The following is a 15,524-nucleotide window of genomic DNA, read 5'->3' as shown; positions in this document are numbered from 1 at the left end:
CAGACCCCTCATGTTCTGGCTGACTCTTGAATCAGCTGGAGATTATCTCTATGCAACTGATGCCTGAGCCAAAGAAGAAAGACACCCTGCTCACTGCATGGCCTGAAGAAATCTGGCCTTTCTACCGAGGTCTCCTCTGCTGTTGAAAGGCTTTGTAAGACTTTGCATAAATGGGTGTGTGAGAGGGAAAAGCCTCACTGCAAAGCAGCCAGCACTACTGGGTCTTTGAACGTGGGAGCAGAACCTCTGTGATGGAAGAAAGGTGAAGTGAGTTTTTCAGCAGAGTGGTCTCCCTTTCTGTGATTTACTAACCTGAGTAAAAGAAAACCTAAAAATGACATCTATAGGGTGCATGATAAGAAGGAAAGATGGAAGCCACACACTATGTGGATTTTTTATTTAATGACAATGACATTTTCATTATATCAGTTCCTGCCTTAGAAGAGCTAGTGTTGCACATTTGCTTATGGAGACCTCATAGCTTCTGCAGGTTGCCTTCCAAAAATCATGGCTCTGCTGTGCTGCTTCAGCTCTTGCTTCTTTGCAGGCTTTTAGCATTAGAAAAGGCTTGCAAATCATTGCAGAGCATGAGGAAAATAACTTTTATTTGGCACTGGGAGCTTTTACATGGAAAACTTGCAATGTATATACACATAAATACACACACACATATACAAAACTCCGTATACACATACAGAGCTGCTTTTATGGAAGGGAGAAATCCCATTTACAGTAGCCTAGAATTTAATTACACAGCAACACCTTTGTAACTCAATGCTATTCAAAACTAATCAGGTGTGTATTAGATAATTGACTTTTTTTTTTTTGTTCAAGTATTCTTTATGGTATGTTTCATAAATCTGAACACCAGAAATTTCACTTTGAAAAATGCAACATCCCACGAGTTTCATGTAAGCAAAACATGACATCACTTACGTAGCACAGGACCATACCATATCATTATTTCTTCTTCCTATAGCTGGACACTTGTACAGTACCTTTTAGTAAGCAAGCTATAAAACTTCTCCTCCCAGTTCTTAATAACCAAAACCCTCCTTTTTTTAAAAGGAGAGATATTGCTACAAAAATCGTAATTACTCCTTGTTCACATTATAACTTCCTTGAATCAACCAGAACTGCCAATGAAAATGGCATTCAAAGCTTTCTTATTTCTATTTTTAGAAAAATACCAATTCAGTCAAATGACTCTGTGCCATGTCTCTTCCAAACTACCAGAATAGGTTTTATTTAGATCAGCACTGTCATTCTAGAGTTTCTACCTTCCTGAGTGCTCCCTGTGTTGCTTTGCTGAGTGTCATCATTGTACAACTATCCCCCTTTACTCAGAGTTGGAAACAGCTGCCTGCAGTTTTCTTTCAATTTTATCAGCTACAGCGCGCATCTCAAGCTTTCTCAGGCTTCTTATTAGGGTTTCATAGACTTGTTCCATCCCATGTTTTTGAAGCCAGGCTCGAAAAAGTTGGATCTTCTGTTCACATGTATTATTATTATCATGACAAATCTCATCTATTTTAGTTTCTGATACTTTCTGGTAACGAACAAATTTCAATGTTTGGTCGAGTGTCAGCTCCTCCACAATATCAGCAATATGGTTGCTCAAGTCAACATCTAAAAGTGTAAAAGGAAATTAATGCTCTTGGCACGTACATCTAGCTGGTTTTAATCACCTGCGCTCAGAGTTGATACTTTTTCAAGCCAAAACAAATGAAGTTTCAGGTATTCCCACCAAATGCTAGGTAATTCATTGCTTCCTACCACTTGAAATAGAATCTCAGTTTCCTCTGTAAACTATTCTGTCCTTCTCTATCATTAAAGTCTGGTCATCATGTACCTGTTTTCATCAAAATAGTGCTGGGAAAGGTCCTGGAACAGGGCAGGTCTTTTGTTGTGATACAGCCTTGGAGCTTATGTTCTTTTCCTACTGCGTGTTGCTAGTGTGGATTTGCCCTTGAACACAAGTAGATTTGTGTTCCTGTGACTCCACTGCTGCATGTGGGACTACTCCATTATAATTATCCACGATTCTAGAAATCCTGCCTCCCAGTGTCCGTACCACTTGCAGAACAGAACTTCACCTGTTGTCAAATAGTAATTGTAATTGCTTCCTCTGCAACTGAAATTTCTCCTGATGCAAAACTTTCATGATACCAACTAAATGCCTGAATAAGCACAATATGAACTCGCATTTCTCTAAGAAGTGTTCACTGTTGTGCCAGAATGACAGTTCCAGGCAGTGGTAAAGTCTACACAAAAATACCCTTTTTTTCAGCGTAGTATTTGCATGTCTCTACTTGTCTTCTACTTAATTTTGAGAAATTACTTGTCTCTTACCTTGTTTGAGAGGTACAATCTCCTGAAAAGACAAGCAAGAGAGAAATGAGTAGAAACAACCTTTGTAAAACATTGACCTTTTATGAGAGGATAAACACATTTCATGACACTTGACTTCTGTAATTTTCTTTTAGTTTTCTCCACGATTCCCCTGTTTGTGGAGTGAGGGAATGAGATCAGACAGACAGACCTCTTCTGACCTGGGTGAGGTTGGAGAATCACCTCACAATCACTATTGCCTAAAAGTATGCACTGGGACAGGTACCCTGGGGCAGCAGACGCCTGATGATTTATGAAGTTTTGACCTTGGTCATGTAACATAGGAAGCATGTTAACTAATCCTGCAGAAATAACCCAGGGTTTCTCTTACTTCTCCACAAGAGTCCTCATGGTAAAATTTACTTTAAGAATGTCATGAGAGAGAGGAATGCACATGCTTGTGGAATCCCACTGTAATTTAAATGGAACAAAGCTCCTTGCATGAAGCTGAGTTTTTTTGTGATTTAAGCAATAGTACTTACATCAGAAATGTCTGGTTTGGGCATGTCGTCATTGAGGCTCTTCTTGCTGTTAATACTGTTCTGTTTTCTCCTGTCTGAAACAAAAAAGCATTTTTAAAATCCAGGACAGTGTATATCTCTCCTCTGGATGCCAAGAAAATAAAACTACATCTGAGTAAGCAGCTGAATATCTTATTCAGAGTACGATAGGTATAAGGACTAGGAAATCACTTACACGCAAAGTATATTCCTCCAGCTGTTAGAAGTAGTAACAGAATTACCAAAAGAATGGCCCACCACAGCACTCCTGTTTCTGTTGGAACATTGGAAACATTACCTGAGAGTTAAGTCAAGAAATGCAGTACAGCAACATTCTCTAAACTTTAAACAAGATTGCGTCAGATTATAAAAGCCTTTCTGTTGTCTCCTAATGGCAGAAGCTACTCTTTGTTAAAGTCTTATCTATCACAAGTCACCCCTGAAAAGAAGGAATCGCTCCTACATCTGTACAGTGGTCAAGGGCAAACAGCAATCATGCTTTGCAGGTCAGTACAGGGTCTGGTAGATATGATGCCCTTAGCTGTCAGGAATCGCTAGAAGCCATTGTGTAGAACAGTGCAATTGCAATAGCCTCTCAAAACACAGCAGATGCTAGACCATGCTAAGTTTTAAAATGGTACCTTTCATTCCGCACACAGTGTCTGAAGTTGAAGTACATTGTTTTTCAATTACACCGCTTTCACATCTGCAGAAGACATGAACAATAATTATCATGGGATTTGTATCTCTCTGTATCAACACTCAAGAGAGCAAATAAAAACCTTCTAACACTTTTTATCAGTTAAATATTCCATATGTCAAGATTTTGAGTTTGGAATTTAATAGGTATGAAAATGGTATAGAAAGGTATGGGAGTGGAAAAAGGTGTGGAAATGATTTTCTAGATGTAACAGTAGATCACACAAAGACAACAGGAAAGCTGAGAAACTTTATTACATTTTTTGAGAAGCATATACAGACCTGGGGGAGGTACACAAGTTTTTCTGTGTGCCTTTGGAAAGCCTGCAGGGACACAAGTTGAGTGAGCTAAGCCAGCTCAACAAATTAAGTGCGGAGGAAAACTAATGTTTTCCCTCAGGTTATTCTTATTCTCTGTCTTGAAACTGGCTAGGAAAAAGTGTGATAATATAGGATAGTAGCTATTTTATATGAAATGATGAAGGCATAAACTTACATGGTACATGGATCGCAATGCCTACATGGTACAGAAGAATTGCAAAAATGGTTCTTCGCACAGGTGCATTTCGTGTTCTGTGTTGGCGTACAGTTCTTTGCAACCTCCAAACCTAAAATATATTTCTTAAAGTTTGTTAGTTTGAAAAAGCAGGTCTTAAGAGCATGCCTCTGCTCACAGGCTCGTGTAGTCAAACTTAGGTGCCTTTAGCTCTACCACTGCTGGTACAGGTGATGCTTAATTGTAAGAACAACACAGCTGGAAACACGAAGATGGCAAAGAGATCTCTTCTGGCCAAGAGCTCAAAAAACTGATCGCAGGATAAAGTACTTCCTAGAAGAGGACTCATCTTGCACTGCCAAATATTGTCAGCTGCTTTTTCCCATCCAGAAGCATAAAGCCAGAAGGAAACTCAGATTGCGTAGCCCATCTCCCTGCTTGATGTCAGAGACAGGTTCTTTACTCTTCCTGAGTGTTTTATGTCTTCTTGAGGACTTCCATTGGTGGTGAGAAATTCCACTCTCCTTAGCTAACATATTCCCTACTTCAGTATCAAAAGAAGTGTATTTATTTTCTCCTATCCTCAGTGTATATCATGAAGCTATTTCCATCTATGAAACATTATTTCTGCATTAAATATTACTGTACTAGAAAAGCTGATTTCACAGTCATATAGGAATAGAAGTGAATTTTTGAGTTGTCATAATCAGTAACAGCCCTGCTGTAACAGGAAACCAAGTTATCTTTCAAATTTGATGAAGCTCTACTGTGAAACCAGTGCTGAAACCATTCATAGAAATATCAAATGTGAATGATCGTAAGAATGGTTCTCATGGAACTTCAGCGGCAGTTTTCCTCCTGCCTGGTGTTTTCTACTGGCTTTTCTTCAGCTACATTATTGTCCGTGGGATTATGTGACTAGTAATCCCCTTAGTGACACATTTTTTTTCCCTTCAGTTTAACAAATAGTTTCCTTTGTGGCTCTGTTCAGAATACTGAATTGCTCTGCTGTACTCAATTTCATTACCCATCCAAAAATGCTTATTATAGTAGCTAATGAAAAGAGCTACCTCTCCACTCATCAAACTTGATTTTCAATATGAGGAATGCAGAACTAGCATTCCCTAAATCCAAGTACAGTAGAACTACAGGACAGCTGGTAGAACTAGTAGGAGATCACGTTAATCAATTAAAAAAAAAAAAAGGAAAAAAAAAATCTATGGTGGATATTTATGCAACAGGTAGTGAATTTCAGGAATCTGGTGCCCCCCAGCAGGTTCATGCACAAATGGCTCACAGATAGATTCTAAAATGACTAGGTAGGGATGGACCTTCTAATGTCCTTTCTCACAACTGTGGATGCTGGTAGACTTAGTGGGGAATAGACCACAGGAAGTAGACAGGTTTCTTCATGTTTTCTCAGAATAGCATCTCTTGCCTCCACTGCTGAACTCAGAACACTGGGGTAGATGGACTACTGGTCTTACCCAGCAAGGCATGCCTCATGTCTCTTAATTTGACCCTATATCCCACACAGCATCTTGAATGTATAAAATGTGAATGTATATCACTCTATTAGCTCCAGCAATTTTAAATAATATTATTAATTACATGAATGACTATGGAGGAGATCATTGGGAAATCTCCCACTCCTGCTTTTACAACACCCCTCTTCTTTTAAATAGAGGAAAAAGAAGACTGAGAGCTTTTCTTCCATGATTCTAACCAGTTTGTCTAGAGTCTGCTTTGGCTGAGCAAAGGCAAATATAAGGAGAAATAATGGACCAACATAGCTTGTTCTTTTTGCTACTTTGTGCTTGATGAGAGGGAGCTGAGGAATAAACTTATGACTTAAACATGAATTCCTGCATGTACTACTATTAAAACACTAAAACATATGCTTGCTACCCACTCTTCGGGGATTGTGGAAATTTTTCAGTCAAATCCTGTATCAAGGAAGAGTCATCACTACAGTAGCTATTTCTACAGACGTACCAAATATGCTGTCACATGAAGAGCACCTCAAACACTTGGCCAAATCATTCGCATGATCTATGTACTCCTTTCCATTTTCACACGGAACACAGTGTTTGCTAATATCTGTTGGACAGGCGATATTTTTAACAAAACCTGTACAGAGAGAAAACCAAGAATTAGGATTTGCAATATCTTTGGACAGAAGCTATCAACTTTAAGACCTATGTCAGCCTTTCTTTTCAATCCCTAATACTTTCTGATTTTCAAATATGGACAGAATCTATATTCTTTATGCATACGTATATGTCTTCAGAAATGTAGCATACACAAGATCTGATTATCCCCCTTCTTCCTCCAATTTAGGACACACCAAACAAAACTGTATATTTGAAACCGGAAAACCCATGAATATATGGGGTCTTATAGGTAAAAGCCTGTGCTTGCAATTTTTTAACCTCTTTCAAAGATGTGTATGTAATTCTTCGCTCGTTTGTGACAAGCATGTTTTGTGAGAACTACTATCTGTAGTAAAAAGTTAGTGGTTCACTCAGCTTAAGAAATACTTCTGAAGTGTCTCATGTCCTCTAGTGGAGAAAGATACAGCTAGAATGGAGCATTACATCCAGAAAACCACAGCACGCCACTTAGCTATCCCGGCAGAAAGCAATTGTGCATGTTGTGTTTTAATGACTTTTCAACACAGTCTTATAATGATACTCACCACGTTCACATTTCTTGCAACACTGAACACCTAGATCATATTCATTCCAGTTACAATAAACTTCCCTCTTAGCAATGATCCTCCTTGTAATTAATTTATTGTATGCTATGCGTATTAGAGCTTCAGTCTCATTTTTGCACCGTGTTTCAATAATCAAGGCCGCCACCTGGGAGAGAAGAAGAGCAAGTTATATAAAAATATCTGCCAAGGTCCGTAGGTGTCTTTCACTACTAGCACAGTTACATCGGTATCGTTACTCTATTGCTAAACATATTGATGATATTCACCTCCTTATTAAAGGTGTTCATTACTCCAGAAGAGTTAATGGACAATGAAGACACGGATTTAATGCTATGAACCCTCCCACTACAAGTACTGATTATTTGAACATTAATGCTTGAGAGCAGGCCCATATATGAGTGTTGTAACAGATGATTGTATGCCTAATTATAGTTCAAAGCAGTCCTCGTCTTGAAGAGTTTGAAGTCTTAACATCTAAGCTGAGCCCTAAATTCACTGTTCTTGCTCCTCTTTAATTAAAAAAAAAAAAATTTCATATTTTACAAAAGACTCAGATACGCACTGGGAGGGATGCTGAGGAAGGGGGGAAAATGATGCCTGGGAAGAAATAGAGCAATGCTATTGTCCTCGGCAAAACGGCAGAACAGGGCAAGTTGTGACGGAGAGGGGTGGCAGGGTAACTTTTTTGGAAAGGATATTAGTGGAGAATGAGGTACAATACAAAGAGATTCCCAAATCTTCATACCAATGGTGCACTGCATGAACTAAAAATCCCACTGATCACAGATTCACTCACATTTTTAATCAGCAAAACTTTTACTAGAGTAATTTATTTTTAATTTTGTCTTGGCTATTTGAAACATGTTAAATGTTGGTTAAATGTTACTGGTTGGTTATCTCTGAACACTCTTGAATTGCAGCTTAATGCAAATTTGATTGTATCTGTTACTGCTAACAACAAGGGATGAGCATATTTAAAGAATTCTCTAATAATTTGAGGTCTGGTTATTTTTATTGTTACGTCTTTAATTTTTTTCCTGTGAGAGGGTGATGTTTAATGGCTGATTAATTCAGTCTTCATGATTTTGTGTGAAACCTCTTGGACGCCAACCGTAACTTTAGTTAGATGCAGACAACTCTTTAGTTGTCTTAGATATTAATTTACTGAAAATGGGTTTGGATTTCAAACTGGGCTCTCAAGTGAAGGAAGTGTTATCTGTGGCTAAGTAAGTGAAGTTACCAGTATGACCACTGTCTGCTGACTTCTACAAGTAGCCACTTCTTTTGATCCCCTGGTCTGTTCAGAAATGAGAAGGTGAAAAGCATTTTTTTTTTCCTTAGGAGCCACCTGTTTTAAAATTTACTTAGCGTTTGTGACTGGGCTAAAATGAGGAAGACTTTCTTTGCACCTGGAGAAGAAGCTGCTAAAAACGCAGTATAGCACTTGAGAAACTGCAGGTATGGATGCTCAGCCTGTCACTTCCCCCATTCAGTGCTCTGACTCTTTTCCTGACAAAGCTTTGAGGGTACTCTTCTCAGAATCCCAGTGAAATGATGCTAAAAGGTCAAAGTTACTGTAAGGCATTAACAGAAGCTGTCAAAAGGATGTGTCAAATTAGCATGATTTGTTTCCTTTTGCCTAGGAGAAACATCTTACTAAAAACTGAGATAGAAAGTAGATTAAAAAATAATTACTGAAATGCCTCGCCTGCCCTCAAAGCCACACCTGGCAATGCTCTACACACATGGGACACCCAGTGTCCTGCTTTCAGCACCCAAATCTCCCCTTTTTGGAACAGAGAAGTCAAGCCTTTTGCAGGAGAGTCGGGGGGAACAACCCTGGGCAACAGTAAAGAGAAAAGGGAGAGTGAAGATTACCACAAACGTACCCACAGATAGCACCTGGGCACAGCAGAAAAACCTAAGGGCAATGGCAAAGCACAGAGCATGCACAAAGCAAGCAAACATCCAGAGACGTGCAGAAAATGGGATATAATGAAAGAAGGAAATATCTTTCTAAATGACTGATACCATTAAAACTTAGCTGTGCACAGACATAGCCTTCTCTCATGCAAACAAACCTCTCCACCGCCTGCTTTCACCTTCGTACAAACGAGCTATGCTGATGCAGTGTGGGGGGACAGAAATGCAACACTTTTTGATGGAAGCCCTCTGCTGTCGCTCATGGAGATGGACTTCCTGGTACACTTACAAGAAGCAGGGATTGGTTCTCAGAATTGGACTTCTCAGCAGCACCAAACACCTACATTGGCTAAAAGCAATCCAGTTACTATGTAAAAATTCTGGTGTGTCTTATAGGAAAAAAGAAGTCAACAGTCATTTAGCTTTCTGCACACATTTCAATTGCTTTCCTTTTTGCCACTGAGCAGCTTCCTTTCCTCTGTCAAGAGTGGAAAGGAAGCACTTTAGGGGCTTCTACATAGGCGGGGTGGTAGGTGCTTTTTTACAACATGTACATTCAAACAGCAGCTGTTTTCAGCCTAAAATGACTCACAGAGGCTCTCTTCTACCTTCTGCACCTTAACCTAAAATATAGTTGTTACAACTAAACTGAAAACTTAGATTGAACTAAGCAGTACATGGGAATAAAATAAACCAATCAGGGGTATATATAAGCTTAGCGGAATCCATAAGAATTATGATGAGCCCAAATTTTCTTGTTTCTCTCCTCTTGCATTGCCCCGGCATTTAAGAGACCTTTCTACCTCCTCCCTCTCCTTCACTCCTACAGAGTCCTCCAAAATTCTTTCACCAACAGGCCTCTAAGGAGACTTATAAAATCTGTTTTCATCTGTGTTCCCAGGGCAAAGTGAAAGGAACTTCAGTTTCTTCAAAAACTTGTGTGATTTTGGGATTCTCAGGCCTCTGATTCTTCCTGTATCAGAGTATTCTTCATAAAGGGTCAACTTCCTTCAACTGAAAATTTTCAACAGACATACCTTATGGGTTTGTAATCTCAGCTCTGGTGTGTGAACATGTTATTTGCATACAGGACTTGTGGAAGCTTTACAACTTTTAACCCTGGGGGAAAAAAATTGTCTCTGCTTTCTCCTGTTATCTTCATAACACATTTTATTTTTGGCAAGTGACTTCTCCCATCTCTAATCCATAGATGCCTATGGATGAGATGGTCGACACCTTCAGAACTTGGTGGCCTGTTTTTTTCACTCCACATTTGTTACATGGGGCAATATGCATGAGCTCATCAGGGGCTTTCTGAGTGTTAAAAAAAGCTGAGGGGGAGGATTTTTCTTTTTTGTCTAGTGGAAGCTGAGAAAAATTAACTCATTTTCTGAGGTTTGACTTTCTTCTGGTACTTTTGACTAGCTAAGTTGCTAGACTTAGCCCCGTTTTAATACAGCTTTGCATGTAACTAATCTCCCTTGTGTTAACCCTGTTGGGATGGCTTTTTCAAAGAGTGAGTAATTTCACACTGCCTGTTAAGAGGATTCTCTACTCTAGTTCTTTTACTATGGTAATTTCTGCTTCCAAGGCAGAAGTTGATAGCACCAAAATAACCGATAAAAATAGAATTTTGTGTTCTAAAATCTTTTATGATATTTCCCCACAACTAGAAGCATCCTGCACTGCTTAAGTTTCAAGAGAGATGCATGTGTTCAGTGCCTGTGAGAGTAAGAACCCTCAGTTACTGTCCAGTGTCTTAAAATTCAATCCACTGCTATTTCAGATCTTGGCTGACCCACTTGCAAATTACAGCAGTATATTGGGAGGAGGGGCTTGTATGGTTGGGTTTTATTTGTTTTGGGGTTTGTTTTTTTTTTAGGAGTACTCTACTAGTAAATACCTGATAAATACTATACAATTTGGGAGAGTTGGAGCAGTATTAACAGCTCCCACCTCGCTTTGGTGATGTTGCGACTAAGGATGAATAAGAGCTGGACAGTGTAAAAATCTGGCAACTCTTCCCCCTTTTCTTTTGTAGCACAATAGTTTTCTTGTTAGCACTTTCTCTTTGTTCAGTGAGTTGCCTTGAAGATAAAGGCAGTTAACTGTGGAAATGTGAGCAAACGTTTCCAGAACTGGGGCCCTTATACTTTTCACTCGAGTCTTGGGTCATCCCATGACTTTATGGCTATTTATACGTATACCTTTAAATGCGTGCATTAGTTGTCTGGGAAATGAGAAAGAAGGATCAGCGCAGTAGTGTAGGAGTCCTGTTTTCAAAGGTATATATTCTAAATTTCCAGAAAACTGCTGTTCTGTAGGCATATTGGACAATTACAAAACATTTAAATAACACTTCATTCCCTCAAGGTGGCCTATTCCTTTTAGAATCTGTGTCTGAGCTCTATGTGGTTTTGCAGCTTTACAGGGTAAGTTAGATGTTTTCTAACTACGTTGGCCATTGCTATTTCACATGACTGTCCCTGCAACTGCTGCTACTTCAGTGCAACACAGAGTTCCTTTCAAAACTGAGGTCTCATACAACAAACTAATGTTCTGGTTTAATCAGATTACTATATCAAAAGCTGCCCAGGTTTACTGATTTAGAATTGGTGGAACAGCATGCCAATGCGAAAAAGAAAAACCAACCACAATTTTTGTTTGAAATAGAAAGCATGTCAGGAGTGCTACAGTCTTTCTAAGGGGTGCTGAAATTTGGGAACAAGTAGAAAATAAGAATAGAAATTATATTTATTCTCTGAGAGCAGTGTGATAACAGCAAGTATTTTTTCATCTTAATTTTCATTTTGGATAGTTCCAAAATACTGAGCTAGATTGACATTTCTGCCAGTTGTTTGCTGCTCCTGTACTGAAATAGATAGTACACACTTCTCTCAGCAAATAAAAATCCTTCTTTGAATATAACTATGCTCTAGTGCTTTGTGCAGAGGCAGGGATATAATCCTCTGAATCACTTTAAATAGTTTACTGCCTGTTATATAGTAAATCAGATCAGAATTTGAGTAGTTTTTATCTTAACACCTGGTTTTAACCTGCCAAATCCCAAACCAAACTGCATTATTAGGAATGTAACCACACTGTGAAGAGATTCTGAATGTGAACTCCAGTGACTTCTCTCTGAAATAGGTGAGAATTGGGGCTGGGGAAGCAATGTATATTGCATCCACACTTCCAGGCATGTTATGGCTCTGCTATGCAGCAGGGATTATTGTGACCTGCCTGACCCCTGCTGTCCTACCTTGGGCTCTCAGATATCCCATCTCGGGCTCTTGGAGCAGGGCTGCCTGAGGCAGCTCGGCAGAGCCAGTGCATCAGCCCCTGCCTGGATCTCCCGCCTTGAGCTTGCTGACACTACAGCGCTTTGGCCTGATGCATCTGTACCAGTGGAGGTCCCTGTGCTGCAGAGACTGACACACTTCCTTACCTTCCCTGTCGACGGTAGCCCTTCTAAGTGAGCGTTTGCGAAAGTAAGTTTGCTGATGACAGTTAGAAGTGTGACCTATGCTCTGAAGCTGCAGACACTCATACTCTGCATCCATAGGGGATGACTAAAGCAAGCAAGGAAGGCCCTGCCCCACTACTTCCAGTAAATGCTGTGTTTCGTGCCACTGGACTTGGGACTGTTTCTCCAGGTTTTTCCTGAGTCACCGTTGGTAACGGTTCAAACTCCCCTGCCACAGGTATTTGCTCTTCTGTCGCTTTGCCAGATTGCTTTGTTACAGATTCCTTGAGATGCAGCACAGGTCAACTTCCACTCATGCGGAACTTTGTCCGGGCAGATACCCAGCCCGTGCTTCCTGCGCCTGGATGCCGAACCCGCCCCACCAGCGCCTCCGGCCGGGTCCCCTCGCTGCTGTGGCACTCGACCGCTGCCCCCGACACACGCCTGCATCCATCCCCTCTCCCTTCCCCTTCCCCTTCCTGCCGCTTTCCACAATGCCTACTTCCCTTGCCCTGACACTCCAAGAAGTGACAGTAAAATCGTAACTGCCTGAACATGAAGGTGGGTTTCTTAAAGGAAAAGGAGGAATAGGCTGAAATCTCGACAAAAACATTTGCCGCGGCCGGCAGCGGCCAGAAGCCCGGCAGCGCTCCCGGCAGCAACCCCGCGGCGCGGCCCGGCCGGTTTGTCCCCGCCCCCCGCCTCGCCCGGCTCCCGGCCGCCCGACCCGCTCAGCCGCTCAGGCAGGCACTTACGAGGAGTAGGGGAAAGAGTCCCCGGACCATGCTGCTGCCGCGCAGCGCTGTCCCGCACCCCCGGCAACTGCGAACGCGCTTCCCGGCACAGCCGCCGGTAGTCTCCGCCCAGCCCACAGCCGGCTCCTCCCATGTTTGCAAACACAGCTTTGGCCCGGCTCCTGTACGGCTCTGGAGGGGCGCGGGGCGGCAGGTAGCGGGCAGAGCTGCCCCTGCCCCTGCCCTTGCTCCTGCCCTGCCCTGCCCGCAGAAGCCGGCCCCTGGCAGGGGCTGCGCCCCCGAGTGCCCCTCAGGACGGGCAGTTCTGCCCGCGGCAGCCCCTGCTCTCTGCGCTGAGCTCCCCTCTGAAAGCGGGGCACGGGCATGCCGGCGGCTTTTGGGTGTCGTGGGCACCGTGCGCTCCACCGGGATCTTAAGTCTTTGGGTTGTGTGGGGGTCGGGTGCACTCGGTCAGCAGCTTGTGAATGCCAGACATGGTCCTAAAGTCACCAAGCAAAATGCCAACAGACTTCGGGCTGGGCAGGAGATGCTTTATGTTCTTCTACTGCTGGTAGAGCAGTTGCCTCCCCACCTAGGGCAGAAAACTCCACTTTTTCAGTATTGGGAAGGACATGCTCAAGGCAGGGAGTCCTGAGTCCCTAGGAACGGAGCAGCCATTCAGAACAGGCGAAATTCACTGCAGCAGAAGATGCTGCCTTTTGCTGTCCTGTTGAAAGGATTGCTCAAGCCTGTGACTTGTATTTTATAGCTATTTCCAGTCATTTGTGCTTTTCCTGCAAGCTTGCAGTGGTTTGTGATGCCGCTGGTAGTCTGGCCTCCTTCATGGTATTAGAAATGACGTGATGGTGTCAGTTATCGACACGTGTTTTGATCTTTCAGGTTTTGACATGTTGCCTTTGCCTTGGGAAGACCATGGTTGCAACTGAGCTGGCATTTTCATTTTAAACACCATCTTTCAGTGGTTTACGACTCAGATTTTCAGATCTTCTGCTGGTATGGCTCTTAGCTGCCCTATGGATAAGCTGGGTTTGTAACATCATCAAAAAATAGCTGCTGTTTTAAATATTTCAGGCTTTTTAACCACTTCCGGATAAACAGAAATGTACTGCTGACACATTTTTACAGGTGCTGCCTTCGGAGTATCCTTCAACAACCAAATTTTTGCCTTCCAGTGGCAGTACGGAGCATGCCGAACAAGAGGCACCTCTCCTGGTACAATGCCTGTGTTCCATGTCTGTCATTCCTAGGGGACAAACCAAATCAGTGTGTACCAGAGGCTACTGATTTTAGCGGATATTTGTGGGCGGATAGGGGTGGAGCGGGGACTGCGAGCATTGTTGTCTGAATCTGGATGGCTGCTGCAGCAGAAAGCTCAGTACAGTTGTTTCCAGATTCCTCACCCGGAGCATTGTGCTTTGTCCTGAACCCAAACCTCGACATGCCTGGACCCTCAGCAGGCATCGCTTGTGTTCAGTAACACCTCGGCATGCTTCTTGCCCTGATTATCCAATATCTTTTGCTAACGTAGGTAACATTTACTGGGCATGTGTGGTTTGCACTTTTTCCTGCCCCCCCAGAAGTGTGATAACTGCACGTGTTTTGCGGTGGAGTGTTTTTGTCTTGGCAGGGATCTTTGAGAGACATTTGAGAAGCCACTAGATTAGTGTGTGTGTGTATGACTTGGAGTTATACCTCATGTAGTTCGTAACTGTAGCTGTTTGGGGGTTTTTTTGTACATATATAATGCACACAAACCAAGAGACAGCAGTGTGTTTGGAAAGGGGTTTTTTTTGTTGTCTGACTATGAGCTGGTATTGGTGAGCACTGTAAGGCCAGTGGTTTCACCTTTGCACTCTTCCTTGGGTAGCAGCAGCTTTTTTTGGCTGGTAAAAGTGGCAGCCTTGACTATTTTCTTAACTCACGCTTCATCTAAAGCTTAATTCAGGTGTCAGTTGAGGAGTGCTAAGCAGCACAAGACACGGCCCTATTTTTCTTACCAGCAGATGGCCTTGCACCTTTCCTAGCGTGCAAAAAGGGATCAGGACTGCTGCAGGATCAAACTCCAAGAGCGCTTAGCACAGAGGAGAATGACTTTTTAGTTACTTTGCAATTTCACTTTTAAATTTTTAAGGCTTTGGTATTAAAGTGGAGTTTTTTATTTATTTACTATTTTGATTTTGTGTTGGTATTATTACTACTACTACTACTACTACTACTGTTATTGTTGTTTTATGTCCATGTATGTGCACTGGTCATAGGAAATTCTGCAAAAGCACCCAAGGTATAATTTTGAACACACACACACACACACACACACACACACACACACAATCACAGTGTTCTGTCTTTGAGAGTCACTGAGTTGGAATCTGTATTCATGCCTTAACTGACATCAACCTTTTCTTCCCTCTCCAAAAGCCTACCTGCACTTAGAGAAGCTGACTCCTTCCGTGTTATGACCTTATGAACTGCAAAGTTTTCGAGAAGGCTAACTGAACTAGTCTCTCCAGGTGAAGAAAAATTTGTCAAGTTGTAATAAAACATGATTGAGGGCCCAGAGGCCTGTGCACTGTAT

General features: G+C 41.9%; 1 protein-coding gene across 1 annotated transcript; it reads right to left on the bottom strand.

Annotated features, from left to right (window-relative positions):
* Positions 1-380: 380 nt before the first annotated feature.
* Positions 381-13,028, bottom strand: FAS (Fas cell surface death receptor). Its single transcript, XM_030488452.1, has 9 exons — positions 12,950-13,028; positions 6,785-6,950; positions 6,082-6,216; positions 4,087-4,198; positions 3,533-3,597; positions 3,088-3,165; positions 2,874-2,947; positions 2,353-2,374; positions 381-1,629 (listed from the first exon to the last, which is right to left on the bottom strand). The coding sequence occupies exons 1-9, from the start codon at positions 12,977-12,979 to the stop codon at positions 1,340-1,342; spliced, it is 972 nt and encodes a 323-aa protein (XP_030344312.1). The 5' UTR covers positions 12,980-13,028; the 3' UTR covers positions 381-1,339.
* Positions 13,029-15,524: the final 2,496 nt, after the last annotated feature.

Source organism: Strigops habroptila, chromosome 5 (genome assembly GCF_004027225.2).
Source record: "Strigops habroptila isolate Jane chromosome 5, bStrHab1.2.pri, whole genome shotgun sequence".
NCBI classification, from domain to species: Eukaryota; Metazoa; Chordata; class Aves; order Psittaciformes; family Psittacidae; genus Strigops; species Strigops habroptila.
This window is presented reverse-complemented; position numbering and strand designations above follow the sequence as displayed.